This window comes from Strongylocentrotus purpuratus, unplaced genomic scaffold, assembly GCF_000002235.5.
Source record: "Strongylocentrotus purpuratus isolate Spur 01 unplaced genomic scaffold, Spur_5.0 spur5_scaffold_20, whole genome shotgun sequence".
Lineage (NCBI taxonomy): Eukaryota > Metazoa > Echinodermata > Echinoidea > Camarodonta > Strongylocentrotidae > Strongylocentrotus > Strongylocentrotus purpuratus.
In genome coordinates, this window is record NW_022145606.1 from 23,735,339 (window position 1) to 23,750,538 (window position 15,200).

Consider the following 15,200-nt stretch of genomic DNA (forward strand, 5'->3'; position numbering starts at 1 on the left):
AAAACTGAATTTTTGACATGAAAGTGCAATACTACAAGCTACTGATACAAAAGATCGAAAGAGTTGCCAGGATCGAGCAACCCACTGGACAGTTCCCGACAAGATTGAAAAGAGAAACTCATAGTACAGTTTAACTATCCACGTCAGGACCGGCACCAACCGGTGTTGGTGATTTGGCTGGATATTGAAGATATAGAGCTGTTCTGTGAGGTCTAGGCATGTGATAATGTCTTTCGTCAAGTGTTCCTTTAATTTTTTGTAACAGGCTCTTGTTTTTAGAGAAATACATTGTACTTGATATTAAAATAAAAGGAAACAAAAAGAGAAATATTACTAATTCATTGATGTTTACTGTTTGTGGGTTCATGTTGCTGTATGCATGTGACATATCTACAGTTTGTTAAGGTTGTATAGTGCCTTTAAAGCTAGATTCCAGAAGCATTGACGAATTCTAAGAAAAATCATTGTCATGTTCAGAATCTCCATCAAAAATTATTCTACATGTCTTTTTTTCATTTTTTTAGTCAGTTTTGGTTAGAGTGGCCCTTTAACGAAAACCTGGTGGCAGTATCAATCGGTGAAACCGGCCCTAAAAATGTTTACTGAAAACCTGGTGGCGGTATCGATCGGTGATACCAGCCCTAAAAGAGTTTACTGAAAACCTGGTGGCGGTATCAATCGGTGATACCAGCGAGACTCTCCTCATTCTCCATTATGAGCTGGAGGATGCGGATCAGTATTTCCCACTTGGTATGAAAGTCCTCCGGGGGGACCTGCAGGAGGGACGGACACCAGCATATAGCAAGGTTCTCGGCCTTCATTTTGTTCTCCTGTTGATGACCCGTCACCCTAGAGGAATAATGGAACGATCCAAGTTTAAGAGCATGGGGCTGCCATGCCAGGCTGCGTCTCAAAAAGAAAGCAGAATTGCATTTAATATACTTTAATTTTTCTTCAAGCCTGATGATGACCAATCACCTTATGGGAATAATGGAACGATCCTAGTTTAAGAGCATGGGGCTGCCATGCATGCCAGGTTGCGTCTCAAAAAGAAAGCAGAATTGCATTTAATAGGGATGCCAGTTAGAATTGATCAGAGGGCCTGAAAATCACCTAGAATGAGCATTTTTGTACTAAAAAAAGCCTAAACTATGGTCTGAAAATAACTCGCCAGGGCATGACTTCAGATTATTGCCTGACAACTGGCATCCCTGATTTTAGATACTTAGCTTCCATACAAAGCTTTGAATGATTAAGCCCATTGAATTGAATTCTCTTTGAAATTGCATCCATATTCATGTAATAAACAAAGTTCACAGGCTCCTACAAATTCATCAGATACTAAAACAAAGTTAACTCTTGGAGATTGAATTTGTTTAGTTGCGCCGCACCAAAGTTTTTGAAAAATTTCCCACTTGTTATGAGAGAAGCCCTATCTGTCACCGTCTGCAAAGATTTGTTAAAGACCAATTTGTAGCACTGCAAGTTTTGTCACCAAAGCGCATGAGAGTATACATGTGTCTATGTAATAGTGAATTATTTTGTTTTTATTTTTATTATCAACTCTATTTTTGGTTCCATGTTGATGCCATAAAACCCCCTTAGAGAAAATGGAATGACCGAGGTTAGCAAGGGACGGCCACACGAGGGTGATGATGATGCCCAAATTTTTTGTGTGTTCCCTAATGATAGCCTGTAACCCCCCTTATGAATAATGGATGACTCCGAGCACGGATGAAATCCCTAGGCCAAAGTACCAAAGCCACTCACTCCATTGGCCTAGTAATATCTTCGGACATTACTAAATGTTATGAAATCTCTTTTGTCAGCTTTTCCAATATTACCCTTCAAAAGCTAAAGCAATGATACAACAAATTTTCTACCAATATACATGTACAGATATTCAGAAAGTTTGCAGATAAAATAAATAAGAGCATTAGCATAAGCCCTAGGTTCCCAATACAAATATGATAGAAGAACGACAGATTAAGCCAGATTTTTTTTTATTTTTCTTCCTTTGACCCTAAATGATGAGCTGATGTTTGTTCTTACAAGAGAGAACATTATGAAGAAAGCCCATCTACAAAGACCATACTGGATAAATGGGGTAAAATATTGTACAGTTAAACATAAAAATGGAGAGAAAAGACACAATATACAATGATTTCACTGAATGCATAAATGATCATTATTCAATAGATCTTCATCTAATAGTGAGGATAATCAAGTACGTGGGTGCTTCCATTTTATGAGACATGAAATGTGAAGAAATAAAGACTTGTGAGTGTTAGGGCTGAATTATATTGTTTAAAACTGTACATATGACCTTACAGGTAGGTACATATGACCTTACAGGTAGGTGCATCATCGTTCACCCCATTTCTAAAATGGAATTGCCACGTTATAAAGGAGGAAAGCTATGTTGGTTGATTCCATTCTATTACTGGGGGTGTGTATTGCTAATGGTCGAGATTGAAACAGATTGGTACTGTAATGACAGAAGGAAAGCAGAAGAAAGGTTTGCTTATGATGATATTAATGAATGCCTACCGTCTGGTATGAAATGGAGTATGAGTATGCCATGAGAAGCAGTGATGTCTAATACACCTTGAGAATGAAATCTAGTTTCCAAAAAAGTAATTGCCAACCCTAACATTGATCTACTAGAGATATATTAAACAATACCTTCCACTCTAAACAAAATGATTGTTGAAAATACATTAAGGAATGCAAACAAAAATGAAATTGGTGGGAAAAGATGAAACTTCAATTCCTAGAAATCACGGAATAAAAACCAATAAGCATTCCTAAGTAATCTATTTCAAATAATATAAATTCCATTGAAATTTTCAGAGACGAAACCAGTCTGAAATATTCTAATTCCAAATAAGCAACTTGGAAATGGAAAATACATCAGCACTGTATAAATTTTAAGAAAATCAGGTTCTAAACAAATATATTTTTAAAATAGTAGAATGTGGTAGAGACAGAGGGGAAAAGCCCTCAGACAAGCAATTAAAGCAAGTCATGCTTGATACATGTATAGTCTATTTGACCGAATGATAATTTGAATGCAGTATTTTAAGCTTTACTTCATAGGCAATGTTGGTGTGCCACAAGGATCTTTCATGGGACCTATACTATTCTTGAAAAGAATAAACAAAGTCATAACCATGACTTTTAATAAAAAGAAATACCTTTGAGATGAACATTAGTATAGATTTTGTTCACCTTAAAACCAATATCTACACAACTGGGAATGTATAGAACGTCATATGCTTCTGAAGCAAGATCCAATGCTGGTTTCTTTAACCCCCAAACCTGTTGATCATTCAATGAACAGGCATATCATCTTCATAATAACTGAAACAGAAAAAAACTGCCTTTGAAATCTTTGTAAGGCTTGAGCTCATATATTCTCAAATTAATTCACAACACTACGTAATTGCATTGAAGAGTCAACAAATACATTGTTTGCTAAATTACAATAAACAGATGCTCTAAGCAAGAACTTATATGAACTGTTACCATTGTTTAATCATATATACATCAATACAATTCCTTTATAAACCATAGGCCTTGGACACCTTCAATCTCTAAACCTTCTTTCAAAGAGAAGAGTTAATTTGAATTTAGCACCACCATCCCGACAACATAAAGTTCATCTTGCGATTGTTCATGAAAGGTGTTTTGAAAGAAACCATCTTAACACAGAGAGTAACTTACATCACTAAGGATATCGGGTCCGAATTTTAACCAAACTACCTATTAATAATAAAAACTACCACAATGCTATAATGAATTTGCCATTGGCCGAACAAGAACACTGATTTCAGCAGCTTATATGAAATCATCTTAAGTCACTATGAGTGACAGATTTTATGATACAGGCCCCTGGTACTACAGTATTACTGAACATAGTTTGAACATATCAATATTCTCTATGAGAGATGATTGCTCGCATGTGAACATGGCGTAGCAATAGGGTTAGTAGATGTCTCATCTACGGCACTCGAGATCGACTTATGAGATAGTGACCGTGGGTGCATACGTGATGATGATGGTGATGATGATGATGCATTGTTATTCGCAACATAAGTTTCTGAAGCTCAAGACTATATTTTAATAACATGTCTGTTAGTGGTGGTGACACTGTATCCGTGAACGCAATCGCTCTCTGCATCAAGCCCCTGCTATTCATTGGTGATACTGTCTTCCTTGAAGCTCAGGTTCGCATCGTCGCATCTATCCACATCTGACAGCTGCTGGTTGACATGGCCAAAATGCTCCAAATATCTCAGAATAACCTTCCTTTACATGGACACCATTAAAACATTCTATCCCTGAAGCCGCAGTGACGATTTCCGGCACGCTCGTCATCTCAAAGCTTTGGGTTACTCTGCTGAAACTCTCCTTCCACAAAACTAGCAGCAGTCCTCCAGCCTGATCAGAAGTGCAGTCTTCCACCATTTGTGCCACGTACACAGAGCACTAAACTCCATGATTAGGAAACCGATGATTAGTTATCCCCTCGGTCACCAACCCAGGGGTACTTTCGTTCACAAGACATAGCAGATATTCTCCTCTAGTAGTGCAGGATAACATAATATAACTATGGGTGCTTCATTTGATACAGTGTGAAAACAAATACAGAGCAAAGGCAACAGATTCACATATTCTGCTGCTTTATGGGCCCAGTGTTGAGCCCTGGGGGACTCCACACCGGACTCTCTCATGATGAGAAGTGATACGATGCTTGAAAAACCTCACCATATATATCTAATTCTTGCAGTTGTTAATTAAGGCTGACTATAATATCAACTGAACGTGAGAGGTTAAAGGTCAATGGATTAACGCATGTGAGCTCATGTTCACGTGATGAAATCAAAGAGACTCTCTGAGTGTTCTACTATCAGCTTGAAGACTGCCGACAGGAGTGCTTCGTTTGCTAGGTCGTCAAATGACTTGCTTTGCGGGTGCAACATGGAGGGCCACCAACAAATGGAGAGATTTTCGGCGGTCATGAGGTTCACCTCCGAGCACTGAGTTATCCTATGGAGCATAATGGAACAGTCCAAATTATAGTACACATGGTGGTGGTGTATTAAAGCATGTGGGTTATAAGACTTAATAATGGGGTGGATTATTGAAGGCATTTGTGATGTGTTACTAGTAGAATTAATAAGGATTGAAAAATTATTATGGTCACTAATGTTCACATAATGGAATAGTCCATTCTTTACATGTGTCAGTGTGTTGAAGGGTCATCTTATTTAACAACAGGGAACAAAGAATAATATTGCATGCTAAGTGATCAATGGTCATTAATTTTACTTCCAAAAGCCAGGTGGTCCTACAGAAAAATGTATGTGTCAAACATTAAAATCGCTCATGCATGGGTATATAAAAGGCAACACAACTTTTTACGCACGCCATTGGCTCGGTGTTATGTAGTGATCACCAACTTGCCTACTTCATGAACGACTATAAACCCACGCATGACCATCTTTAACATGTGGGTAATGTCTTTCAGTTAAAGGCGTTCAGTATTGTTGAACAATGCATGCAATCATTTGTTAAAGGCCGGAAGGGTGTGGAACTCCTTTCTGGCCACCAGTGAACAAATATCAGGAAGATACATTCAATTAATCCAGGTTATATTGTTCCACCAACAAGTATAGCACCAGTCAAATATTATGTATTTGTGTATTTGGGCGTACCCAATAATAAGCCATGTTAACTGGGATTAGCGCCTTGTTCCTTGTTATACAAGTTCTTACCGGTAAATTAAATTTACGCTCCTATGTATAGATTGTATTGTTTGAACAGATGTCAAATATGTTGTCAAATTGAATGAAAGAAAATAAATGTTAATTTGAATAAACAAATCCCGGTTGACAACAAACAATTCCAGGGATGTCAAGTAAATATTTTCCTTTGAGAAATATGGTTAACAAATATATATCAGGAAAAATAAATATATACATCAGATAATTTAATAAAAATTAAGGAGCTCCATAGATTGCCAGTATTTTGATACGAACATAATCGCCCATCGCGAAAGATGCACATTTATTTTGCATATAATAATACCATTAATTTATAAGAGTAAAATGCTGCCCAGAAGAAACTCATATGCCAACTGCACAGTCTACTTGAGAGTCTGAAGGTTCTGGTTATGAATATTCATTAGAAGGAAATGTTCCCGAACTATTGAAGATAGTTATGAATATCCATTAGATCCATCACATACATGTACTCAGAGCCCATTTGATCTAGCGATATTTAGGGGCTAACCCACCACTAACTGCAAAATAATTTATTGCACTGCAATGCATTTCAGTAAGCTCCCCTAAACAACATATCAAAAGTCTCAAGAAATCGGAAAAAAGTATCGGAAATTTATGAGATTGTCTATTTATTCATAGCATGATATTCCGAATTCAATATTTCTTTGAAATTATCGATGAGAAGATTTAATTTGATGGCTGTGTATTGACAACTTATCACATCATACCTTTTATTGTTATTTGCTTAAATTTTGTGACCAAATGCTCCATGTAGGGCATATTAGACCTTCATGTGTACATGGTATGAATATTATGAACGAAATGGATAATATTATCTTTAAAACCAAATATTCAAGATGCAGTACATCACCTATAGGATTTGTCTTCACTAACATACAAAACGAACATGCTAATTACATATAAGCAAACAACTAGGATAGGGATTTACTGCATGCATTTCATGCCATGGCGCACTTTTGTACACTTAATAATGGAATCTGCCATTCATAAATGCTAGAACTTCAATACGTAAACAAAGAAAGGTATAAAGTTGAACGAAAAAGAATTTTCATGCAGCTACAGCTTTTCTGCTGATAAATCAGATTTCCTATCTAACATCCCGTGAAATATTTAACAAAGTTAACTCCTGACAAAAATAAAATTTGATCAGTCAATACAATTTAAATAACATTAATTTTTACAAAAACTGAAAAATGTAACACATAAAAAGGATACATTTAACAGAGGAAAACTTTGTCAAATTTGGAATGATATCCAATTTAAAAAAAAATTGTGATTACTTGCTTTAACTTTACTTCACAAAAATTACCTTCAAAAGCATTACTTGAATACAAATATATCCCTGAAATGCACCAATCAAAATGCTTACTCTTACAAAAAAATGCATTGTCTGTAACATAATGTTTACAAACAAAAAATATGTATATGTATACTTGTCAAGCAGCAGTTATAGGAAGATGATCAATGTAATAAAAATGGCATGATTAGGAAAAGTAATAAGAGACCACTCAATTAAACGGTAAAAACAGCCACGTGGGCGGGGTGGGGGGGGGGGTGGGACTGTTCTTTACGGTACACATACATGTCAAATTGTATGAAACACTTTGACAACAGGTGAGACAATGACATTAATATGGAGGGACTATTTTGGAGTACAAAAAAAAAAAAAAAAAAAAAAAAACAATTTTAAAGTGGATATGTTGATAAAAAGTCTCTAGGATTGTTTTGTTTTTGTCTTCAGTGGGTGCTGCATGCATGATAGCATTGCGAAAAGAAAAAGTGTTAGGGCGCATACATGTAAATCCTTTCTTTTTTATGAAGCTGCGAGCAGTATTCTTTATTTGTGAACAAATGTTATTAATTCATACACCATGATGTTAGTTTTCTCAGTAACAAAAAACAGAAAAAAATCTATAATTTATATATTTCTTGATCCATGCATGCAATGTTCAACAATTTTAAATATGAATTTATTATGAAGTTATTGATCAAGTTCAGGATGTAACCTTATATTTTTGAATTGCTTTGCTACTTTAGGTATGAATACAAATAATACAATTATCAAATCCTTCTGAAATACTGACATTTTGATTGCTATAACAATGGGTAGATATGGCTGAATACTCATTAAAATCCCCTAATTGATGTGATTTTCAGGCAGATCAAGGTACTTCCACCACTTTTAATACCATAAAGGCACGTTAACACGAAATAATTTTATTTGAAATTCGGTTTGTCCAGAATTGTATTTTTGTATAATTGTATTTGTATCATTATCATGCAATGATACATTCACAAGTAATATAATGCATGAATGTAAGAACAGAATTACCAAAGAAAGTATAAATATGCATTCAGGGATTTCTCTTCTTTAGACGGGATCTATCAAATCATCAAAATTATCAAGGAAACCATGATTTTGATTTTGATGTGCTACAAAGGCCCAAATACACTGGACATGACCCAACAGAAACATCACCTGTAGTTGAACACAGTGTGAATGCGACCACTGCATATGTTATGTAATTGGAAAACAAGTGTGAATACAACTACTCAATGAATATGCTACATTATGGATGGATGAAAAATGTGGATGCGACATGCATACAGCTAGGAAGTGTGAACGCAAGCATTCTAGATACATACCTCTTCATATGTCTCATCATGTAGGTGAGAACATTCTTTTTGACGGATGACAGGCCGATAAGGTATTCGGGCAACCGCTCGACAAAGAGATCTTCGTTGTTGACATCTGCTCAATAGTGAAAAGAAATGAATAGTCAAGCTTGTAATGTGGCGTAATCTTGAATGTTTCGTCTTTTTCTTTCTTTTTAATTAGGTATTCGGGCAACCGCTCAACAAGAGATCTTTGTTGTTCACATCTGATCAATAGTGAAAAGATAAGAATAGTCAAGCTTCTAATGTGGCGTAATCTCGAATGTTTTGTTTTTTTCTTTCTTTTTAATTAGGTATTCGGCAACCGCTCGACAAAGAGATCTTCGTTATTAACATCTGCTCAATAGTGAAAAGATAAGAATAGTGAAGCTTGTAATGCAGTGTGTGACCGGTTTTACCATACTCTTTTTCCCCAATAGACTGTAGTGTTATGAAAACCATTTGGCAAACACAAAATTTGGTTTCGATTTCCAATCATAAATATCTTGATAATCAGACAGGTGATCGGATTGTAAAAGTCATGGGGTTCCTGACTGACCTAAAGGTTTATAATTATCATGGCAGCATGAGCTAAATCCAGGATTTTGTTTCAGAATCTGAGACAAGTTACCGGATCCCTTTATCAGGAACCTATAAAAACAAATACCTTTCTCCACCAGCATGAAAACCTATGTCAGGGACTACACTTATTATTCTATACCAGCATGAAAACCTATTTCAGGGACTACACTTACCATTTTATACCAGCATGGAAACCTATGTCAGGGACTACACTTACCTTTGTAGTCGGCAATCATCTTGTCCTGTGTACTGTAGGGTATGATCGGCTCCGGGAGATTCTTGAAGAACTGCTTCAGTGCGGAGGCGACCGTGTTGGCGCTTAGGTTCTCTAACGAGTTCAGATCGGCGAGCTGATCCTCATCAAACATCTTGATGATCACCTCGATATCATATGCTTTACCGGACACCCTGTATATACCCTCTTGGGAGATACCTGCAAGAGATAGGACAGTTCTGACATTACTGACACTAGTAACAGAGATGTACTGACAGGTAAAATCACACTTTGAAATGTTTTTCATGTTGTACCTATATGTATTGATCTGGGACTCGTCTTACAAAGAGTTGATATCAAACTTATTTGCGATTGCAACTATGTACATAAGAGATACTGTAAACGCTGGTATTTTCTTGTGATTAATTTTTCACGCTGACAATCCCAAAATGTATTGGCGGGTTCTAAAATTCCTGTTGCACGCAATTCAGCTCGTCAAAACACGCATAAGAAGTCAGGCATATATATTTGCGGGTTTTAATATTCACGGACACCGACTTTAGCACGAAATCCATGAAAATTATAGCACCACAAATATTATCACGTTTACAGTAGTAAACTAGAAACATGCGATTGATTGGAGGACTTGCGATTGATTTGAATCAATCATAACTCTTTGTAAGAAGGGGCCCAGTTCTAAATTGTGTTGGAGATGAGGTTCTCTAATAAGTTCAGAGTAGCGTTCTGATTATCGTCAAACATCTTGATGAGCGAATCAATAAAATCATATCATATTATACCTTCTTGGGAAATACCTGCAAGAAGTATGAGTATTCATGGTGAACTATCAGAACAGTCTTCAGAAATGTCTGTAATTACATACATCTTCGTCACCATCATCATCATCACCATCCTCATTAGCACAATCCTTGGCATCACCATCGTTGTCATCTTTCAGAATCCTCACATTCATTATCATGACCTCCATCATCATATTAATCACTATCATCATCTTTGTCATCATCATCATCATCGTCGTCATCATCATCACCATCACTATCATAATCATCTTCATAGTCATCCTCCTCACTTTCATCACCATCCTCATCATTATCGTAATCATCATCGTCGTCTTAATCATCCTCACAATCATCTTCATTGTCATCCTCCTCACTTTCATCACCATCCTCATCATCATTATCGTAATCACCATCATCGTCATATCATCCTTACAATCATCATCATCCTCACTTTCATCACCATCCTCATCATCATCGTAATCACCATCTTCGTCATCATCATCACCATCACTATCATAATCATCTTCATAGTCATCCTCCTCACTTTCATCACCATCCTCATCATCATTATCGTAATCATCATTGTCGTCTTAATCATCCTCACAATCATCTTCATCGTCATCCTCCTCATTTTCATCACCATCCTCATCATCATTATCGTAATCATCATCGTCGTCTTAATCATCCTCACAATCATCTTCATCGTCATCCTCCTCACTTTCATCACCATCCTCATCATCATCATCGTAATCACCATCGTCGTCATATCATCCTCACAATCATCATCATCCTCACTTTCATCACCATCCTCATCCCCATCATCATCGTAATCACCATCGTCGTCATGATCATCCTCACTTCCATCACCATCCTCGCATTCATAATTGTCACCTCCATCATCATCATCATCGTAATCATCATCGTCGTCATCATCATCACCATCACTATCCTAATCATCTTCATAGTCATCCTCCTCACTTTCATCACCATCCTCATCATCATTATCGTAATCATCATCGTCGTCTTAATCATCCTCACAATCATCTTCATCGTCATCCTCCTCACTTTTATCACCATCCTCATCATCATTATCGTAATCACCATCGTTGTCATATTATCCTCACAATTATCATCATCATCAGCAGCACTATCATCTTCGTCATCATTATCATCATCAGCATTATCACTATCATCATCAGCAGCATCATCATCATCAGCACTATCACTATCATCATCACCATCATCACATCAGTACCTCCACTATCATTATCACCATCAACACATCAGTACCTTCACTATCATCATCACCATCCTCGCATTCATAATGGTCACCACCATCATCATCATCATCGTAATCACCATCGTCGTCATCATCATCACCATCCTCGCATTAATAATTGTCACCTCCATCATCATCATCATCGTAATCACCATCGTTGTCATCATCATCACCATCACTATCATAATCATCTTCATAGTCATCCTCCTCACTTTCATCACCATCCTCATCATCATTATCGTAATCATCATCGTCGTCTTAATCATCCTCACAATCATCCTCATCGTCATCCTCCTCACTTTCATCACCATCCTCATCATCATTATCGTAATCATCATCGTCGTCTTAATCATCCTCACAATCATCTTCATCGTCATCCTCCTCACTTTCATCACCATCCTCATCATCATCATCGTAATCACCATCGTCGTCATCATCATCACTATCATAATCATCTTCATAATCATCCTCCTCACTTTCATCACCATCCCCATTATCCTAATCAAACCTTACCTTCTTCCTCTATCCGATCCACACACTGTTCGATGAAAGACGGAACGCCATTCTCATTCAATATGAGCGTTTCAAGAGCGGGTTTTATCGGCTTACAAGGTAGTCCATCCTTCCCCTTTTTGCCTTTTGGTTTTTTCTATCAAATAAAAGTGGTTAAACTCAATTCATATTTGTATTTAAAAAGATAAAGGGCTGGGGAGTGTTTCACAAAGATCCTAAGTAGAACTTAACACTAAGTTGGACTTAAAAAGTATGGACAGCCATTGGAGCCTTAGAATGAAATATATTCAAAAGCAAAAATTTGGAGTATTTTAGACTTTTCATCAATTCCACATCAAGAACATGAAATCTCCCATGATAATAGAAAATATGAATGATTTGAATCAACATTTTATGCCTTCTAAAAAAAAAATTACAAAATATTTTCAAGGATGCTAATGGCTTCCCATAAATTTTAAGTCCAACTTAGAGATAAGTTCAACTTAGGATCTTTGTGAAACACCCCCCTATACAGAAAAAATACAGGTGAAATGTGAATTGTACAATACCTCCACAACTCCCAGCATATAATGAAAACAAAATTAAAACAAGGGAAACGCTCTTGGCGCTCCCGTCTGCATTACGCAAATCGAAAAATTGAGGTTAAAACATTATTTAAAGGCAGGGTGGCCCATTAGCAGGCCCCAAAAAATGAAATCCTCTGAATATAATCAGCATTTTGAAGTGAATCTAAGAATCATGAAAAAATAATAACAACACAAAATAACAAAAGTTGATTCATATATTCTCATATTAAAGGTACTATGTCCCTTTTGCAGGCCAAAAAAATTAAAAGGTTAAATTCAAATGGCATTTGAAAGATAGTACTAATTTAGAACTCCCCTTAAAAAAATGTGGTTTGAAAATGTCTTTAAGTGGGAAAATAACGACTATTATTCTTGATTTTCAGACCATTGTACCGCATGGTCGTATGTTTCATGCTGCGCAAAGATTCAATCAGTTTAATTTTGGCCATTACAAGAAGTGGGTTATTGATGTATACAGATCCTTTACAGCTCATTTTACGTGTGGTATTACCAAAGAAGAAGAAAATTCCAGTCAGTCACTAAATACTGACATTAGTGTCTGCCAGTTAAGTCTAGCAAGTAAACAGGTTTCCTTGCATAATTTGAATATTAGGACACTGCTTACGTTTAAATTTCACAGATAGGACATACATGACATATTCATAATTCCTGCAAAGTTCTACAGAATTTGAGGTTGGCTGCAAAAGAGACATAGTATCTTTAAGTTGTGAAAACATATTCCAAGTCTACTGACCTAAAATGACATTTGACCTTGTGACCTGGAATTTGTGTCATATGATTTGTGATACTTGATAACCCTTGGGTACAAGTTTCATGGAATATGAACAAACACTTTTGAAAATTTGCTATATATTCAAAATCTTGATGTTGATGCCACAAAAAAGTCTAAGTTTGTTGACCTAACATAACCTTTGACCTTAACTAAGTGACCTGAATTCTACTCACATGATTGGGGATACTTAATTACCCTATAGTCCAAGTTTCATTGACTAAGAACTTATACTTTCAAAAGTATATCAAAAATTCAAAAACTTAACCTCAGGTTAAGTTTTTGATGTTGACGCCGTCGCCGCCACCGGAAAAGCGGCGCCTATGTCTCACTTTTTTGCTACGCAGGCGAGACAAGAATAAGTATAATGAGGTCCTTGGGACAATCAAAATTACATTGTTACACATGGCAAGAATCTTGTGATATCAGATCACTTTATACTGAGTTTTCACTGTATCATAATGAATTGTTAAATGGGTCATCCCTATAGAATGGTAACTAGCAATGAACAGTTTTGCACATCTTAACACTTACCGGTATCACCAATTATTCATAATCATACTAATAGTTTCAAAGTACTGTGAGAGTATTTAAGTCATTCTTATGATTCTTATCATTTGGAGGTAGAAGCTCCTGCATGAAGGGCCATGTACTTCTGAATTCATCTCGCTGACACTTTTACACTCATCTTTGCTTGTATTTTGACAGATTTCCTTCTCATAAGTTCCGTAATTAATCATAAATCATGTACCATACGCAGCAACTGCACACAAAATATGTATCTCCCATATATATATATATATATATATACAGCCAGATTCATGCTGTCATTGTGAATGATAATGCTAGCGTGCCACGTGCACGCTGTGCGGTGCCTATAGCTGAGGGAGTATGCATGGCCCTCTATACGCACACACAAGCTCTTTATTACACGCTGCAAATTAAATAGAGATCAGCATGGCACGCAGCGTACACGATGCACGCATCTTGCCCGATGCGATCCTTCCAGCACTTATCGAATAGATCCTATAGAAAGCCGATTCCCCCGAATCTAAAAACGTAAGGTTCCATTAGAATCGGAACGGTTGGCAAGTCTGGGATAGGATTTATATATATCGTTGGGTAGGATCTATAGGCTATTGCTATTTTACATACAAACATGCTGTGAAAAATGAACTTACTTTGTTATCCTTTTTTTTATTTGGCAACTTGTCAATGGGAGTATTCTGAAGAAAGAGAAGGACAAAAATCAAATCATTTAAAAATGCTTAAAGGTAAAGACCAGTATTGGAAACGCCCCAATTTCAAAAAATGAAATGGAAGCTCTCATTACCAATCATGTGAAATAATATGTTTTGACTAATACATGATGATACATAATTTGCTGGAAAACCGCCTACTAATTCATATATTTGGTAAATTTGTTTTTCTCATGGTCTGTGAGAGATATAGGGTAGTCCCATATACATCTTTCTGTGTATAGTGCTTGTAACTTTACGAAGATTGGGCCAAATTTCTTATCATTTTGATGATTCCAGAACCTTGCAGATGCTAGATGCTAGATGATCAACCTTTTCTGATCGATTCTACAACGTTTCTTTCACAATGCAATCGCATGACCATAACTGGTCTTTACCTTTAATACAAATTAGTTGAGCTTTGCACAAATGGATTTGAATTTACTTTTGCTACAGTTAACAAGTACATTATTCATACTCCTTGTAAATTTAATGTTTTCTGTAACTCAAGAAAGAAAGGTGGCTAGTTGAAATAGGGCCTTTGTTAAATACTTTTTGATGTAAGCTTTGATATGTCACATTCTCATGAAACATAAATCAGGACAACTCAATTTTTCACATACTTAAATTATTACAAAACTTGGCTGACTGGTCGGTTCAATGATTGCCTGACAACTTATTGGATACCTCATTAGACAACAAACCTTAGCATTTATTTTATTTTTTATTTGCTCTCTTTCAGTGGATCTTAAG

General features: G+C 36.3%; 1 protein-coding gene across 1 annotated transcript in view; it reads right to left on the reverse strand.

Annotated features, from left to right (window-relative positions):
- Nucleotides 1-243: 243 nt before the first annotated feature.
- The window catches only part of LOC100892154 (rho GTPase-activating protein 35), a 130,288-nt gene continuing 115,331 nt past the window's right edge, over nucleotides 244-15,200 (reverse strand). The window contains exons 42-46 of the mRNA XM_030993067.1: nucleotides 14,391-14,435; nucleotides 11,854-11,989; nucleotides 9,265-9,480; nucleotides 8,457-8,562; nucleotides 244-849 (exon numbers count right to left, since the gene is read on the reverse strand). Coding sequence (XP_030848927.1) covers nucleotides 675-849; nucleotides 8,457-8,562; nucleotides 9,265-9,480; nucleotides 11,854-11,989; nucleotides 14,391-14,435 — 678 coding nt within the window. The 3' untranslated portion in view covers nucleotides 244-674. The remainder of the gene's footprint in view (nucleotides 850-8,456; nucleotides 8,563-9,264; nucleotides 9,481-11,853; nucleotides 11,990-14,390; nucleotides 14,436-15,200) is intronic.